General features: G+C 34.0%; 1 protein-coding gene across 11 annotated transcripts in view; it reads right to left on the bottom strand.

The window, feature by feature from the left end:
* LOC130893357 (calcium-transporting ATPase sarcoplasmic/endoplasmic reticulum type) overlaps positions 1–18,829 on the bottom strand; it is a 47,490-nt gene that overhangs the window by 16,333 nt on the left and 12,328 nt on the right. For all 11 annotated transcript variants that reach the window (XM_057799375.1, XM_057799378.1, XM_057799379.1 and 8 more), the window contains exons 3-10: positions 15,014–15,031; positions 12,901–12,983; positions 5,901–6,005; positions 2,944–4,716; positions 2,647–2,890; positions 2,324–2,589; positions 592–725; positions 34–151 (exon numbers count right to left, since the gene is read on the bottom strand). In XM_057799375.1, coding sequence (XP_057655358.1) covers positions 34–151; positions 592–725; positions 2,324–2,589; positions 2,647–2,890; positions 2,944–4,716; positions 5,901–6,005; positions 12,901–12,983; positions 15,014–15,031 — 2,741 coding nt within the window. The remainder of the gene's footprint in view (positions 1–33; positions 152–591; positions 726–2,323; positions 2,590–2,646; positions 2,891–2,943; positions 4,717–5,900; positions 6,006–12,900; positions 12,984–15,013; positions 15,032–18,829) is intronic.

The following is an 18,829-nucleotide window of genomic DNA, read 5'->3' as shown; positions in this document are numbered from 1 at the left end:
ATACATTGTATCTATTGAAATTTAATTACTTACGGAGAGAACGTCAACGTAGATAATAACAAAATGAAGTGTAAACGAGAGAGCCATTGAGCCGATCAACCACCAGTTGCACCATGGGGGCATGGCGATCAAAGATTGATTTTCCGATAAGCTGAAAATATAATCTATATTAAAAACTAATTTTAAATTGATCTTAATCAAAAATTTCTTTATGGAAAGGGAAAGTCTCTAATTGGAAATCTACCCAGCCCAATTTGAGTATTTCAGGCTGATATCTTTTTCGGTTTTGCTTGTACAAAAAAATTGTTTATATAAAAATCTGAAAACCACCATAATTTTCATTAAATTAATAACATTAGAACGAACCCTTACCCCTATATCCCACGATAAAAATTAAATAATAACCTAGGATCTTTTTACATACGAAGTGTCGTTAAAAAAGCAATTAAAAAAAAATTATGGATAAATACACCTTTGTTAAAAATTTAATTACAGCATCCACTTCCGAATACAGTCATCATCTTTTGGTATTTTTATTCTCGTACCTGTTTACCAATAACAATTATTTAGTTTTAAATAAATAAAATATACCTGTTCATGGCGTTCAACATTTCAATTGTTACCAAGACAGATAGAGCCATGGTCATTGGATGGGGATCGTTGAAAACTTTACAATTCACACCTTTGAATTCGGGACCGCCTCCGCTACATTGCAAATGATGAGTCTGGAAACAATAAAAGAACGTTAATTTTAAAAAATGATTTTTTTTTAATTTAGAAATGAATTCGAAAATGATTCAAGGGACCATTCAATGATTCAAAATCAGTAGAGTATATTTTTTGAAAAAATTTTCATATAACATACTAGAACGATTAGTTTTCAGAAAAGCTTTCACTATGGTGATTACATTGTTAGTTTTCTTCATGTTTCTAATATCATGTGTCAAAATTTTGTGAAAATCTAATGGATAGATTAGTTTTAATACTCATATGAAGAAAAATATTTTCATTATTGGGTAAATGTGCAGAAAAAAGTGAAAAAACAATTAACGAAACAAAGGAAAAGTTATATAAATATGAGCCCGATATGACAAAATGTCAATTAATCAAAATTTAACTGCCAAAATGTTGATTAATCAATTAATTTTGGGACACTTTTTGTACAATTTTGGGATAGTTTTTCAAAAAATTTGGTCGACATAAGCAATAAAACTAACATAAGACATTCCACATGATACTGTTACTTATACAATTAATTAAGGAAACTTTTTGTACAATTTGTTCATCAGAACAACAGAATTCATTATTTAGCTACTAATAAGCAACAAATTCCAAATTATAGCAAAAACAATTAACTCCATTTGTCAAGCTGCCAATTATTCAATTATGAGATAGTTTTTCTTTCAATTTGTTCGTCATAAGCAACAATAATATTCAGCAACTAATTAGTAACAAATTCCAAAATATAAGGAAAACAATAGAATTCATATGTCCAAGTTGTCAATTATTCAATTTCGGCATAGTTTTCCTTAAAATTCGTTCGTTGTTAGCAACAAATATCACTATTCAACTCACTAATTAGCAATAAATGACAAATTATGACAAAAATAATAAAATTTATATGTCAAACTGTTAATTAATCACTTTTGGAATACTTTTCTTCCAAAATTTGAGCGTCGTAAACAACACAATTCACTATACATAAACCAGTTAGCAACAAATTTTGTCGATTTTGTGCTGATTTTTTTCAAAAATTTGTTCGTCGTAAGGAACAAAATTCCGCTATTCGACAACTAATTAGCAACAACTTTCCAATTATAAGAAAAACAATTATATTCACATGACAAATTGTCCATTATTCAATTTTGAGATGTTTTTTTTAATTTGTTCGTTGTAAGTAACAAAACTCAGCAACTGATTTGTACCAACTTCCTAATTATAGGGAAAAAAAATTAAATTTTAGTGTCAAGTGGTCAACTATTCAAATTTGGGATAGTTTTTTTTTAATTTGTTCGTCTTCAACAACAGAGTTCATTATTCAGCAACTAATTAGCTACAAATTTCATTCTGTTGCTCACTTCTAGTTTCTCAAATCCAAATAATTCTGATTCTGATATAATATTCAGTAAAAAACCATCTTAATTATGATTGAATAATATCAGGTGTACACCAAAGTTAGTATAATAGATGATGAAACAACAAAAAATGAAAATTGGATTAAGCGATAACAGAGATCCAAATTTTCTTTTAAAAAAATGCAAGATCTAAAGCAATTCCTTTTTTTCCCGCAACCTTTCCATTTTAAAACAAATCAATCTCTTACCAATTGGTAGTAGTTCATTTGAGGTCCTTCAGGACTGTACATAAACCACCATGCAGCAGCTCCAACGGTGGCAGCACCTACGTAACCTCCAATAGCCATATATCTGAAGAACAACCAACCAGATATCAAAGATTCGTCGGCTTTACGCGGAGGTTTCTTCATAATATCTAAATCCGGTGGATTGAAACCGAGAGCAGTTGCTGGAAGACCGTCAGTTACCAAGTTCACCCACAAAAGTTGTACCGGAATGAGAGCTTCCGGAAGACCTACAACAAAACAAAATAACACAAAATCGTCAAACAAAAAACAGTAAAGATACTAACCAAGAGCAGCTGTTAAGAAAATTGACACCACTTCACCGATGTTAGACGAAATCAGATAACGGATGAACTGTTTCATGTTATTGTAAATAGCGCGTCCTTCTTCAACTGCTGCGACAATAGACGAGAAATTATCATCGGCCAATACCATTTCAGACGCAGATTTAGCTACGGCGGTTCCGGAACCCATGGCGATACCGATTTCGGCTTTCTTTAAAGCCGGAGCGTCGTTTACACCATCACCAGTCTATAAAAATGGAATTATTGGTAATTAAATAAATTTTTAAAAAAATCACTTACCATGGCAGATATTTCGTTCATGCTTTGTAAATATTCCACGATTTTGGATTTGTGAGCGGGTTCCACTCTCGAAAATAACCTGGCTCTAGCGCAAGCGGCTTTTTGTTCCGACGTTGGCAAATCATCGAATTCACGACCGGAATACGATTTCCCGGTGGTATCTTCATCTTCACCGAAAACCCCGATACGTCTACAGATAGCTTCTGCAGTGGCTTTATTATCTCCAGTGATGACAATAACTCTGATACCAGCGGCGCGACATTGAACGATGGAATCGAATACTTCCTTACGCGGGGGATCCAACATACCGACGACACCGATGAAAGTGAGGTTCACTTCATAGGTATAGAATTTCGAGGAATCACCCAAGTCCATTTCTTCCGGTTTCATCGGGTTATCAGCGGTAGCCAACGCGAGACAACGCAGAGTATCACGTCCACAACCGTATTGAGCAGTAAGATCCACAATTTTCTTTTTGAGAGCGCTGGTTAGAGGTACTTTTTGAGTACCGACTCTAGCGTGCGTACACCTTTCTAATACACCTTCGGGTGCTCCTTTAACGAATAGTTTAGGTCCAGTTCCCAAGCGAGACGGTTTAAGTGGTGTGCAATAAGAAGACATGGATTTACGATCGCGGGAAAATTCCAAAGTAAATTCTTTCCTCCATTTAGTTTCGATATCTTGTCTGACGCATATGGCAACTTGTCTTCTATCACCGGTTTTGACGACATTGAAAGGATTCATCTTTTCCGCTAATACTATGAGAGCGGTTTCGGTGGCTTCGCCCACTTTTTCGAAGGCCTGTTTAAATTCGTTGAAATCGATAGCGGAATCGTTACACATTATACAAATGGTACCAATTTCTTGGAGGGCTTCGAATTCCGAACATTTAACTTTCTGTCCTTTGAGGAATATTTCTCCAATAGGTTCGTAAGTTGAACCGGTGATTTCGAACTCGTGGAAACTGCTGTCGTTACCTTCGACTTTTTCGAATATAAACATCCTAGCTACGGACATTTGATTAGTAGTAAGAGTACCAGTTTTATCGGAACAAATAACCGAAGTACAACCTAGAGTTTCTACGGAAGGTAATGATCTAACGATGGCGTTTTTCTTCGCCATACGACGGGTACCCAAAGCGAGACAAGTCGTGATTACGGCAGGAAGACCTTCGGGTATAGCGGCTACGGCTAAAGCTACGGCTATTTTGAAATAATAGACGGCGCCTTTAATCCATGAGCCCCCGTGAGCTGGATCGTTGAAATGACCGATGTTAATGGCCCATACGGCGACGCATATAACCGAGATTACTTTAGATAATTGCTCGCCGAATTCGTCCAATTTTTGTTGTAGGGGAGTTTTGATTTCTTCGGTTTCCGACATTTCCGTTCTGATTTTACCGATGGCGGTATTGAGACCGGTTCCGATGACGACGCCTCGAGCTTTACCGGCGGCTACGTTAGTACCGGAAAACAGGATGTTTTTCTTGTCTTGATTTACTGCCCTAGGATCTGGTATCGGATCGGTGTGTTTAATTACTGATACCGATTCTCCGGTCAATATAGACTGATCGATACGGAGTGTAGTAGAGTAGATTTTGATGATACGGATATCGGCGGGAATTTTATCTCCTACAGAAATTTCTACTACGTCACCGGGTACTATTTCTCTTGCCCTGATTTTCTGGATACCGGATTTGTCTTGTCGAACAACTTTACCCATTTCCGGTTCGTATTCTTTGAGTGCTTCGATGGCCGATTCCGCATTTCGTTCCTAAAACATAAAACGAAAATTTTTAACACTATAAAATCTGTTCAAATCTTTTTTTCAGCTTATAAAATTACTAAGTATAATACGTATACATATAATAAATATAATATACAAGTATATTGGTCGGCTTCGGAGTAGGTGAGGTCTTCTCCATTGATCAGACCCCTTTAATCATTTCTGAGATCAGCTAGTCAATTCCTTTTCAAGTTTTCGATGTCTTGTGGTGTTTTGCAAATGGTTTTTATGACTGACTAAACGATTTAAAGAGAAAAAACTATAACTTTATCATAAATAATTAAAAAATTAATATAACTTTGGAAATTTATTGCATTAATTAAAAGGAACCATGATTAGAAGTCTCATTTGTCATGTTTCACTGTTAGAATAGTACAGGGAGTCTATAGTACTGGAAAAAACTTTTATGAAACGTGGGGAATTCGATGTAAGCATTTTAAAAAATTTTCTTCCTATCTACCATCATATTTTATACTTTAAACTGTCCGTCTATGTTTTCATTATCAATTTAAATCATTCCATTACTTATTTTCTATTTAGTTTATTTGCTCTTTCTTCTCGATCTAACTCTTCCGCTTCCATCACTTCCTTTGTACCATTTTGTTTCCCATAGATTTCGAAATTTATCGCATTAATTCGAAGAAACCATGATTAGAAGCTCCATTTGTCATGTTTCACTGTTAAAAAATCTTCATATCTTCCAACATATTTTGTACTTTAAACCGTCCTTCTATGTCTTTAAATGTCAAAAGAGGATTTCTTCTTTCACCCAATGATATTTTTCTTCTAATCTTTCCATTACCAATTTAAATCATTCCATTACTTATCTTTTATTTGGTTTATTTGCTCTTTCTTCTCGGTCTACCTCTTCTGCTTCCATCACTTCCTTTGTCCCATTTTGTTTCCCATAGATTCCATTTGGTAGACCGAGAAGAAAGACCAACTTCTCGGTCTACCTCTTCTTCTCATCTGCCACCATTACCTCTTGTGTCCCTTTTAGTTGTTTCACCTCAATGTACCTAATTCTTCTTTCTCGACGTTAAATACTCACTCGATTATTAGTAACATAGAACTAAGCATTAAAATTTCCCTTACTACGTTAAATTTTATCAATTATGCAAATATTAGTAAAAATTTACTCTTGGAATTTATAGATTTTGAATATCACGTACCTGCCAAACACCTACTACTGCGTTTGCTATAAGAATTAATAGAATTACAAAGGGTTCTACGAATGCAGTGAAAGCGCCATCATGTTCTTCAAATAAAGCTAATACCTGAAATAAAACCAAAAATAAATTAACCCGGCCAAAGAAAAACACAAGAATTCTCTTAAATACAAGGTGTCTCTAAAATATTGTTCACCTATATATTGTTTATTGCGTGAACTCAGCTATTGAAAGGGGCGCGGCAGTTATGTCAATCGGTAGCTTCGTTCTTGGGAATTTAGTCGCTATGGAACGTTTCTCGGGAACGAACATAAAAACGATAATTCGGCAATATTCACTTAAATGATACGCCAGGCGCTAGACTGAATGAAAAATGGATCGAAAAGTTTAAAGAGACCTCATTGTTACGAACTCATCTACGACATGGACCGCGAGGCCGGTCATGTGCGCTTATGATATAAGAATTTAAAGTTCAGCGAACGCGCCGGTACGCGGAATTCGTTTGATGTTTTTATACAGGCTTTTATCAGAGCGGCGATTTGTTTTTAATAACCAGTTTCTAGAAAGACCTTTTTATTTGTTTGGTTACCTTCTAGAATTATTCGAAAACTTCTTTTAGATATAAATTAGTGCATTTTTAACAGCGAGAAGTCAGTATATAATTCAAAGTCATAGTGAATGGAACAAAATAGTAAAAAGTAACCGGTAAATTTAAATCAATTATAAAAGTAGTGAATATTAATTATATAAGTAGTTATTATAATTATTATAGTTTCTAGTGAATTAAGTAAAACCCCAGGTCGTTCGAAAACGTAGTATTACTTGAGTCTGTTCAAGACGAGCCCGACTTGTCTATTCGGAAGCGTGCTGTTGCTTTAGACGTTCATAAATCATCATTATTCCACATTTTACACAGAGATCTGGGGCTGCAATCTTTACAAAATTCAGTTGGTGCGAGAGTTGAAGCCCCAGGATACTGGTCGTAGACTTGACTTCGTAAACCAGATGATTGAGCGCGAACGTTTACAAAGATGAAGAGCACGCCAATAAGCAAAATTTCTGCTACTAGAGCGCAACCAATCTAAAATAAAAACATCAGAAACTACTAAATTCGCCTGAAGTGTCTGTATGGACTGCGATATCAGCGCGAAGAATTAAAGGCACTTACATTTTTAAAGATGAAAGGGGACGCACAGTTAGAGTGAATGCAAAACTTTAATGGTTATCACCAAAGAACATGGTTCCAACATCACACTTCCAATAAATCACTGCCACGAATTCATAAAATTTTTCATGGCAAATTGATCTCCAGGACATGTGGCATAAATTGGCGTCCACACAGATTTAATACCTATGTACTTTTTCTTGGCAGCCATAAATTTGAACTTTCTCTTGAGATACCTATTATGAGGAAGGTATCTAATGTAATTTGCATTTTTTTAACTCGGCACGAAGTTTTTAAATCGCCTATAACGCTTTGTAGTGCCAATGAAACTTCTTTTTCTTTTTTTACCGAATCATAGCTTTCAATAAGTCAGTGTTGGTTCACTTGAGCGCATCTTTAAACCACTTCCTGTTGTTTTTTGAACTTTTTTCTTCGACATCTTCCACATTTACCTCGTCTAAATCGTTTTATTCCGCTAATTTTTCCACTATTTATTTTATTTATAACCCTAGAATGTCACCTCCCTTTCTTAGATCTGCAAATGTTCTCCCATACCTCTTTTTCTCATACTTTCTTTCGAGACCCCTTGTATTCGCCAAAGAAATTTGAGAAATTAAATTCTATCCCTATCAATTGTAGATAACACGTTATGGCTGGTTTCATGGGCATATGATGTTAATAAAGAAATAAAATGTTGACAATTCTCACGCTATTAATGTTTGTAACTCAAGGCTGAGTTTGAATATTTAAAACTGTTAGTGATATTCATACTGAACACACTGTTTATTACATATACAACAATAGTAATAATTATACTGTCTGACGTGCGTTTCTATTACCAAATTATCGTCTTCAAGGTACTTAGACTATCCTTGTACTAGATATTGGACTCCAAATTTCCTAATTTGCAGATTCAATATGGGTTTTGTAATAAAAAATACAAACGGTACAGTTTGAATTTTGCATTTCTATTATTACGAACAAGTTCGCGAAATGGGTCCTTAAGCCGACCCTGTGCGGCTATAATGAAATTCTAAAATTCGGCGGACCGGCTTTGATATTTGCTTTTTATATAACTTTTTATTAAAGCCGGCGGTTTATTTACATTGTTTCTTTCGAATGATTTCTAGGAAGGTCTATTTACTTATTTGATTTGTTTCTTAATTTTCTAGAACTTTTAGAATTTTTTTGGGATATATATAAGGAGTTTCTTTAATGCAGTTTAGTTCAGTTTAAAATAGTCGTAGTGAACAGAATGAAAGTAATCGGAGAATTTAAATAAATTATTTAAGTTCGTTGAGTGAATTATATTATGATAAGTTAGTGTAGTGTATTTAAATAAATTAGAACGTAAGAGAGTGTGTTTATAAATGCACCCTACGAATAGAAATCGGATCAATTAATTAAAAAAGCATTACATTAAATATATACTCTTAGATGTGTGAAAAAGTATTTAGTAACAATACCATGAAGCTTTCTAAAATGAATAAATAAAGTAATTTAACAGCCACACCTCGTATATGTCAGTTTATGTACTAATTCGAAATCTGTGGTTTTTATTTATTGTTTTGTTAATAAATATTCGAAAACGATCTTAAATTCTCGGAATATACGTCAATAAAGTGTAAACCAGATTCCATTCTGTATATAAAACGTTTTTTTTTTATCAAAACGAGATTACTTAGGAATAATTGTACGGATAAATTTTGAATGAGCGAGGGATCGAAATAAACAATCGAATTTTATTATCTACAAATTATGCACAAACTCGATGCAGACGTGTTCATGGTTTTTATTATTACTAAAATCGAATACTTCATACAAAACAATCTAAATAAACAATCTATTTTAATTGTACATTTGATGGTAACCATTTCCAACATCAATAAACTAAGAAAACACTAACCTGTAAATTTCGTGTGACCGTGGAATCGAGAGTCAATATTTTAGAAAGAGAGAGGGAAATTCGTTGGTTAGTTTTAAGGTAAGACAATTTTTTATAGGAAGGAGGTTTGTTGGAGTTGGCCCTGATATAGGAGTTGCTCCTCTGCAGAGCTGGGGTTGTGCTAGCTGAGAAGCGAAGGACAATTGGCCAGAAGAAGACGAAAAGACAGCGTTGATGTAAGCAATAACGGCTCTTCTCGGTTTAAGCACATTTTGTAAGATTTTTTTTTGTTTTTCTGTTTGTTTTTAATATTTTTGATATTCCGAATTTTTTTTATTTTGAATGGGGGGCGAGCGGCAACAGCTACGGCTGCATTATTCCCTATCGTCGGCTATTTGGCTGGAGAACCGGTTCACCAGGTTACAGGGAAACCGCTAAGAACCTGCATCAACGACGATCGACGAAGTTTATTTGGTAGGGTTTTCTCCGATGAAAATAGGAAAATTGTCTAGGAAGTTGAGAAAGATTTAAAGGAGGTAATTGTGTGTTGTTGTTAGCAGTCGCAGAGGAGGATAGGGGAGTTTCCTCTTATGCTTTGAGGCGAGGGACCGTCTATCGGTGAGCCATGGGGTAAGATGGGTGTCTTTGGCAGCGGAGTTGTTTGATTTGATGGTACGAATCACTTAGTGGTCTTGGAGGTCGATTGTGATGGGGATTTTTAAGTGGATATCACAAAGATAATAAAACTGCTCACAGCTTTTTTTACCCAAGGATTCCAAATGGGAATCATAAAGCAACTTCACAAATCTAATGAATATGTTTAAAAAAACTTTTGTTTACCCCATGGTGGACATTTTTAAATGAGCATCACAAAACAACATCACAAAGCTGATAAAACTGCTCACAAAAGCTTTACCTCACGGTCGTAATTTATAAATAGGCATCACAAAGCAACTTCACAAAGCCAATAAATCTATTTACAAAAGCCTTGGTTTACTCCTCGGTGGCCACTTCCAAATGAGAATCATAAAGCAACTTTACAAAGCTAATGAATCTTTTCAAAAGAGCCTTTGTTTACCCAAAGGTGGCCATTGTTGAATAAGCATCACAGAGCTAATAAAACTGCTCACAGAAGCTTTTGTTTACCTCACGGTGGCCATTTTTAAATGAATATCACAAAGCCAATAAATTTGCTCGCAGAAGCTTTTGTTCATCCCACGGTGGCTATTTTTAAATGAGCATCAGTTGATTTTGATAATTCGTTAAATTTCTCAATTATAGATTAATCGATATACGTAATCGATTTTTTCTTTAAGCAATATTTGAAATAAAATTCAACGTATTTCAATAACTACTGGTAGATCGAACGATAATTCGTTTTCTCACCATATGAGAGACAGGGTTATTTTCTAAATTTATTGGTCAACCCGTATACAATGGAAAAAAGAAACTGTTCCAACCAATACCAATTCATTTAACATTAACCAGAATCATTTTGCTCACAAATGTTTTATATTATAAGTATTTCCAGAAAGTTTACTTTTTATGTTATTTTAAGTGTGCAGGCATAGTCGGTATTCTTTGTTCTATTTTTAAATTAGAATTATCACTACGTAGTTTTATCATTTCATTTTCAAATGTAATATTAGTTATCAGGAGGTTAATTGAGTTATTTGGAGATGACCGGAATAATAATTCAATTAATTTTCATCAGACTTTCCGATAAGTTAAATTGAAGATAAATTTTAGAGGATGCTAAAAAAGTTAAAAACCAAAAATTTATCTACATTAATGTATCTATCAAAAAACCGGGGCCATGAAATCAAGCCCAACAGCTGCACTACAAGTGATTCTAAATCTCCCACCTTTCCACATAGTACTGGAAAGCAGCCATTAGAGCTTTAAGCTCCATCCAGATCATAAGATCCAAATTTGTTTGGGATCGCCTGGAAAAATTAAATGAGCTAGGCAAGAAAATTGAAGATACCTTACAAAAGATTCCGGGACACACCGGAGTGAAAATGAAACAGCTGATGAGCTCACTAAAGCGAGGGTAGACAAGCACTTCATGGGACCTGAATCCTTCTGTGGTATCAGCTAGAGAACAATGGAAAAGAAGGTAGATAGGAGCAAAACCAATTATTGGGACAACCTAGAGGGAGGGCAGTCAACGACTCTTCTGGGAAACTATAACCAGAGTAGATCTGCCGAATGTATCAGCCTAAGAACAATCTACGAATACTAACAGGAGTTTTATCGGAACACTGTCACCTCAACAAACAACTGAAGACGGTAGACCTTGCAGATAAGGCGGCGTGCAGATTTTGTTGCATAGAAGACGAAACCTCTATCCACATTCTCTCAAAGTATGAAACTCTAAAAGAAACTCCAGAGCACTACACCTGGGTGCGTATGAAATAGAAGACGAAGATCTCTGGCAATTAAAGGCATCCCACGTTCTAGACTTTTTAGGAATTGTTGGATTAGCTGTAAACACTGGGTTCCCAAGTAACGCAGCAAGATAGGGGGACACAATAGATACTTTGGGTCGCAGTGTATACGAGACCCCAAATCTATATATATACATATACATTGTATCATCACCAAATGCAATTGGAGTGAGATTAACAGATCAGCTTTAAACACTGGGTTTCCCAGTATCGAAGCAAGAAAGGGTAGCTCCTTTGTGACGCAGTGTATATGACACCCCAATATCCATATACATATACATATAAAGGTAAAGGTAAAGGTAAAGTTTCGAAAAACTACAATATGACGAACACTGTGGAAAACAAAACTTCTTGGAATGAAGTGAACTAAATAAATATTTGGAAGAGGTATGGAGAAACATTTGGACAGATCTAAACAAGTGCGCTGATTCAGGCGAGGTAAATGTCGAAGAATTAGTAAAAAAACAGCAGGAAGTGTTTCTAAAGATACGTTTAAGTAAACCAAGAAAAAACAAAAATATTTGGAAGCAATTTTTCGAAAACAAAAAAGAAAAAAGAACGACATTTCTAACGAAAATTTTGGACAAATTTTGAAAAAATAACTAAAAGTCTAACAGGAGTTCAAAAGATTACAAGGCGTTATATATAGGTGACTTAACTTCTTTCAGAGATAAACATTGCAAATAACATAAGATAACTTCTTAATAGTAGGTGCCTCAAAAGAAAGTCCTCATTCATTTAATCGAGCACTAAAATTGCCTATGACGGGTCGGCCGGTTTTCTCCGTAAGCCATTTCGTGACGGATATTTTTTAAAATTGTACCAGGGAAGTAGATTTGTTGGCGTAAACTTCAGATTTCACATAATCTCACGGTAAAAAGTCCATAGGTGTTAAATCGGGACTGCGTCGATGCCAACTTATGTCACCTATCTTGTAGAACAATTTGCCCTGGTGGAACCATTTTTTTGTTAATAACTTTTAAAGTTTTTTAGTTCAAACACGAAGAAGTCATCTTTCGTCTTCAAAAAAGTAGGGAGCCTATAATTCCTCGAGCTGACATCGCAGTCCATACGGACACTTCAGGGGAATGTAGTAGTTTCTGATGTTTGTGTTTTGGATTGGTTACGCTCCAGTAGCGGTAATTTTGCTTGTTGACGTGTCCATTAAGATGAAAATGAGCTTTTGAGTGTTTCTAAAGATGCTCACAAGTGAACCAAAGAGAATGCAGAAATATTGAAAGCAATTATTCGGAAAAAAAAAGAAAAAGAAGTTCTAACGAAGCTTCTGAAAACAACTGTAAGAAAAATTTATTGAAAAAATTTATTTTGTGTATATTCGTTTGTGTTTCTATTTTTGAAAGAAATGAATTTTTGTTTCATTGCGATAGAAAAATATAATAAAATACTTTTACCCATCTACCCCTAACCCCATTATTCACATTCACGATATAAAATGATACAGTAAAAAACGAAATTATTTAAATTAATAAAAATAATACTTACAAAAGAAATTATAGCAGCTAATAATAAAATCTTGACTAGTAGATCATCGAATTGTTCTAGAACTAATTGCCATATGGATTTGCCTGAAAGGAAAAATGGGCAAATAAAACTTTACAATCCCATATTGGGCGTCGACTATAAGATATTAGAAAATAAAAAATTATTTCCGAACAAGGGAATTTCAATTTACACAATCCACTGTAATAAACTTTAAAATCAAAATTGACCAGTATCAAAACAAGCCGAATTAAAAAAAATGATAATGAAGATGAAAAACAATATTAAATAAAATCTTATCGTAATAAAAGCTGAATTAATCTACATTATTGAGCTAAACAATATAAAAATCTATTATATAAAGATGGATTATTTTTCCCCCAAATTCATCAAGTTTGCCTTCCCTAAGAAGAATAAATTCAATTTCTAACCTATAAAATCCGATAAAAAAGAAGATAATCCAAACTGAAAAATATGCAGAAGCCTCGTACATCATGGAACACAATGGAAACATGACGTACAATGACTATGGAAATCATTTTGTACCAGAGCACGACATACAGTGTATCAGAAAGAATAAGACATAAACATGGAAAGGAGACAACCAGAAGCAAAAAATGGCTCTAATAATGTACAGAAATTTCGTACACTTTTATCACGTACGGAGTAATTGCTTGGAGCAGTCTAGCCAGATCAAGGACAATAGGCATCCTCTTCAGAATTCAGAAGCAATGGAAACATGTCTTACAATGATTATGGAAATAATTTTGTACCAAGTGAACAGGATATGGTACCAAACGCTATTGTGAAAAGTCCCTAACACATTTAAAAAGTGTATAATAATAATGTGAGATAGCCAAGAGCAAATTAAAGCGTCGAGCTCTTCTACAATCAGTTCCCAAATCGATTGAGACCATTAGGTAGAAATAGCGAAGAACATGGGTAGATGAGATAACTAATAAACTAACAAAAAATATCATAAAATACCCTTCTGGAGGACTAGAGACAACATTGGAGAAGAATCTTTGTAAAGTTAACAAGAAATGTAAATAAACATTCTTTGGAATAAAAATAAACGAGAGAGAGAAAGGAAATTGAATTCGCTTCGAGTTTTTTGCCGAGCCGAGCTTCTGTCATTGTCCAGCGTTGCATCCTGTTGCTAACCAGCAAGGATTACATAGAAAGATTATGAAAATGTTCGTAGCGATGCTTGGTTCTATGCTTGGCTCTGTTCGTTGTTCGATTCGACCAAAAAGATAATGCACATTCAAATACCAATATTTTATGGAAGACGAGAAATTCCGTTGTTTTTTTTCTAATTTATCAGCTTTTAATTTAAAGGGCAACGCTTCTCCTAACAACAGATATGAGTCATTTTACAACTGTCAAAATTTGAACAAACCACGTCATTTCAATGGTATGTTACCTGTAGGAACACGAATTTTTTGGATGCCAAATTAACTCAAAAGTTAGATTTGATCGATCGATATTTGAATATGCGATAAATTGCAAGAGTTACATGGTTGATGTTAGATGGTTTGAAGGTTTCCACACAATCTACCACAAACAATATCGTTTGAAACCCTGTTTTTCAGCTTCTCTTCAGTGATAACTCAGCCGAAAGATTCTAGAAGTCACAACTATATTTCGGGGACAGAGTAATTGTAAATTTGTGGATAATGTCTCGTATGCAAGAAGCCCCAATAACACTTCCAGATATACACAAATCATCCAAGAATCGCCAGAACATCGGCCAAATAATTTTATAGATATCTTTTAGATGATTTGTAATCAGGGAACATATTATAACAGTTAATAAAGACATTTTTGATGATGATAATAATAATCGTCTGACAACTTCGCATAAGTATTTGAGGTTATTTAACCTCAATGTATGCCGTTTAGTAACCACGAAAATCAATCAGACACCACACGGTAGTCGAAATGGATTTCTTGTTACAAATTGGAGTTTGTAGGCCAAAAAAGTCACAAATGTTACAAATAATCAAGTTGTATTAAATTTCAAACGATTTCAAAGTAATTTTTCATGAATTTTGAACAGTCTATTACTAGTTTAGGTTAAAATCAGCATATTATTATCCTAAAAACCACTTACCTTCTTCCGCAGGAAGTTCTGTAACAAAAAAAAAACAAATAATTGAAAGAAATTCTCACAACATTAATAGATTAATTTAATATTAATAAGATAAATATTTTTTCAATGAGAAATGAACCATGATTATGAAATGAAAATAATTACTATACAGTGTGGAGCAGCCAAATGGGATAAATTCGTTGATAAATAAATGGCTTTTTTTCGAAACAAATGGTCGCCTGTTTTTTCGAAATAATTAGCACGTAGTACGGTCAATTATGAATGGTACAACGGCATTTGATTACCAGAAGAAAAAAACTGGGAAACCAATCGCAGAATCATTCTCAACCACGAAAATGCGAGCTCTCACACATCGGTTCAAACAAAACCGTTTTTGAATAGTCAGTACAGTCCTTGTTAAATATATTGCGACGTCAACGTTTTTCTACACCTGAAGAAGCGGTTGATGCGATCAAATCACACGTTTTGGAGGTACCTTAATCGGAACGGAAAAAATTCTTCGACAATTGGTTCAAACGCATGCCAAAGTGTATTTATTAATCATAATGGAGAATATTTTGAAAAACAATTATAAATATTTGTTTTTATTTGTCTATCTCGAAACTTAAGTACCAACCCTCGTATAGGGTCGCTACTTGAAAATCTGAAAAAACTGGAATTTCCGAAACAGTTGAAGATAGATATAGGACATTGTACATGAATTATTATGTCTAGAATATTCTGAACATGCCAAAAAACTGATAATATACAGGGGGCTGCATATAAAATAAGGAATAAATCGACGTGTACCAACACGCTCTCATATATTTATTAACGAATTGATTCCATTTGGCTGTAAAATCGTAGAATCGTATATAATACAGTACAAGGTCAATCAAATATAAATAAGATTTTTATATAAACAAAATTCATTTAACAAGAAACAGCTGCATTTTGTAAAAACTATTGTTTCTCTAATTTTCAGTATATCCTACCCAATATTTCTTCAAATATGAGTAGTATCATGAAGAAGACGTGTAAAGCAAAGAAACGCAAAGGAATAGAGAGCAGAATTAGACGCATTGAAGAAAGTTTTCTAAACAAAGAAACGAAGAATTTCTATAAAAAAATGAAATACAATAAAGGGCACTATGTATATAAAAAATAAGAAAGGGTAAATAATAATACGCAGTAAACGAAGGTGGACAATGGAAGGAGCTTACAACTCAAGATTGGAATAATATATTGGAAAATGTATTGCCTCCAACAAAGGAGGAAATACTATAAATATTTCAGGGGATAAGAATATCGGAAGACAATACCAGAAACGTGAAAAATAATGGCACCAATATACAAGAAAGGAAAAAGATATGAAAGCAGAAACTACAGAGGTATAGATACAACCTACAAAATTTTGACTAAGGCTATAGATAAAATTTTGAGAATATTTGTAGAAAACTTATTCGGAGACTACCAATGCGGGTTTGGATCTGGAAGATATGGGTATGCCAATTTATTCAGTCTTCATAGGTTTCCATAGAGCTTACGATAATGTGAACAGAAACCTATTGTACATTATGAACGATCTTGGTATTCCAAAAAAGTTTAAAGTCTTACGCAAATGACACTCGAACATACAAAAACGAAGGTAAAGGCAAATCAAAGAATATCGAAATGTTTCCAGACCCATATAGGACTAAAAACAGGGAGATCCTTTATCCACTACGCTGTTCAATATAGTATTAGTTTGAACAGAACAGGGACACTAAAAACATGAACAACGCAACTATTGACATACGCAGACGGAAAACGAGCTCAAGGAAACCTGCAAAGCTTTCATAGAAATGGCAGAGTCAACGAAGATAAATCGGAGTTTATGATAAACCACAAAGGAAAAGAGCAATGAGAAGATTGTGAATACAACTGAATGAAGAAAAAATGATGAGCTTAGAACTAGCTCAAAGTTATGTATAACAACGCATCTAAATGTTCTTGATTTTAGGTCTCTTCTGTTTCAAAACTAGTCTTTTTAATACTTTTTGGAAGAAAGATAAAATTTGACGTTTCGACGTTTCTTTAAATCTTTATTAAAATATGATATTTTTATTAAGACTTAGAGAAAAGTCAAATTTTATCAAAAATTATTAAGAAAACTAGTTTTAAAACAGAAGAGACGTAAAATCAAGAACATTTAGATGCATTAATATATCGAAAGGTATAAGAAATAGAAATTAAAGAAAGTTATGTATATCTTGGGTTGGTTATCAAGGACCACGGTGACGAGGATGTAAATCGGGAAGCAAGGACGCCAAGGGGATCTCCAGAAAGGGGAAGTTACATCTATACAAAACCCTAAAACCAACAGTGAGCTATGGAGGCGAAACGCGAAATGGATATATGGGAGTGAAAAATACTCAAAAGAATACTAGGAGTTAAAAGGGGGAGGGATTATGGCCGAGGTGCAGAAATGATAAGATCCAAGAGAATAGATAATGCCAGATTTTAGAGCAACAACAAAAAATGATGGACATAGAATAAAGAGGATCAGGAAAAAAAGAAGACCAAGGAAAATATGGTACGCAGAGGTGATTTAAAGGGAAGGGAACCACTTCCATGCTATGGACCCGAAATGCCTGCGTGAAACACCTATATACTATATGAGTAGTATTATTTTGCATGGAATCTTTTCACTTTAGTTTCACTCAAATCACATGAATTGAGATAATTACCTCCCACCTTACCGATGCATCACCAAATTTTGGTTTACGGAAATAACTCATTTAACAAATGACTGAAAAGTGTGAGGAAGTTTGTTTTTTTGGTTAGTTCCTGGTGGAATTTCAGTTTTGTATTGACAATTTCATTTTGGGTTAGAATGCAATGAGCTGAATGAATGTCTCAGTTTGTCATTACATTTGACTAACTATATAAAAGTGATATTAGGTGAGCTCTATTGGAAAAAAATCAGATCATTTGCGAAAGGAAAGCTATGATGATCTTATAATCGCTCTATGACGTACATCGATTTTTAAACTAAACTAATTTTTCCGTATGATTCATTTGTCAGTCAATTAGAAAATTCGTTTATTTATAAACTAAATATATTATTTTGAAACGTAACCTCACCAAAAAAGAGAAACGTATAATCGCAAGATATTTTCCAGATTTATTTTTTATTTTAATCCTCTATGTATTTAAAAATAAATTCATAAAGAATTTCCTTGGTAAGATCAAATATTATCTTAAGTGTTTCCTGTATTGACGTTCAAACGTGCCACATTAAAAATATTTTGATTACAGGGTCTCTATAAAAAAGTAAAATATATAATATAAAATAAAAAAATTTTCCAAAAACATATATAATCAGCTCCGTCTTTAGAGGTCTCATACGCTTTTTGGTCTTCGTGTTAAAACATGGGGAAGCTCTCGTTAATTGCGTAACTGTTGACGTGGGCCCAAATCGCCCACGCCTAGCTACGCCACTGTTTCTGGGTAGGATAGTTGGGAAATACACTTTATACAAATCGGTAATTTATTAGAATATTCTGTATATTTTACGTTTTCCAGATATGAATTTAAATTAATCGCAGCGATGTGTTATTAAATTTTATTGAAAAAGTTCATTCAATAACTTTATTCTGTTCATAATCACTAGTAAAAATTGAAAATCCAATTTTCGTTGATTCTACTTCTACCCTTGCACGTTTTTGGTCAACATTCAAAAATTTGGGGATTCATTTTGCAGCAATTTTTCTCATGTCCAAATGGACGTGAAGTATATGATGAACGCGTTCGTATGAAATATTCAGTGCTTCAGATATCCGTTTTAGACCAATT

The sequence above is a fragment of the Diorhabda carinulata genome, chromosome 4, assembly GCF_026250575.1.
Source record: "Diorhabda carinulata isolate Delta chromosome 4, icDioCari1.1, whole genome shotgun sequence".
Lineage (NCBI taxonomy): Eukaryota > Metazoa > Arthropoda > Insecta > Coleoptera > Chrysomelidae > Diorhabda > Diorhabda carinulata.
Note: the sequence above shows the minus strand (reverse complement) of the source record. Positions and strands in the feature narration are given on the sequence as shown.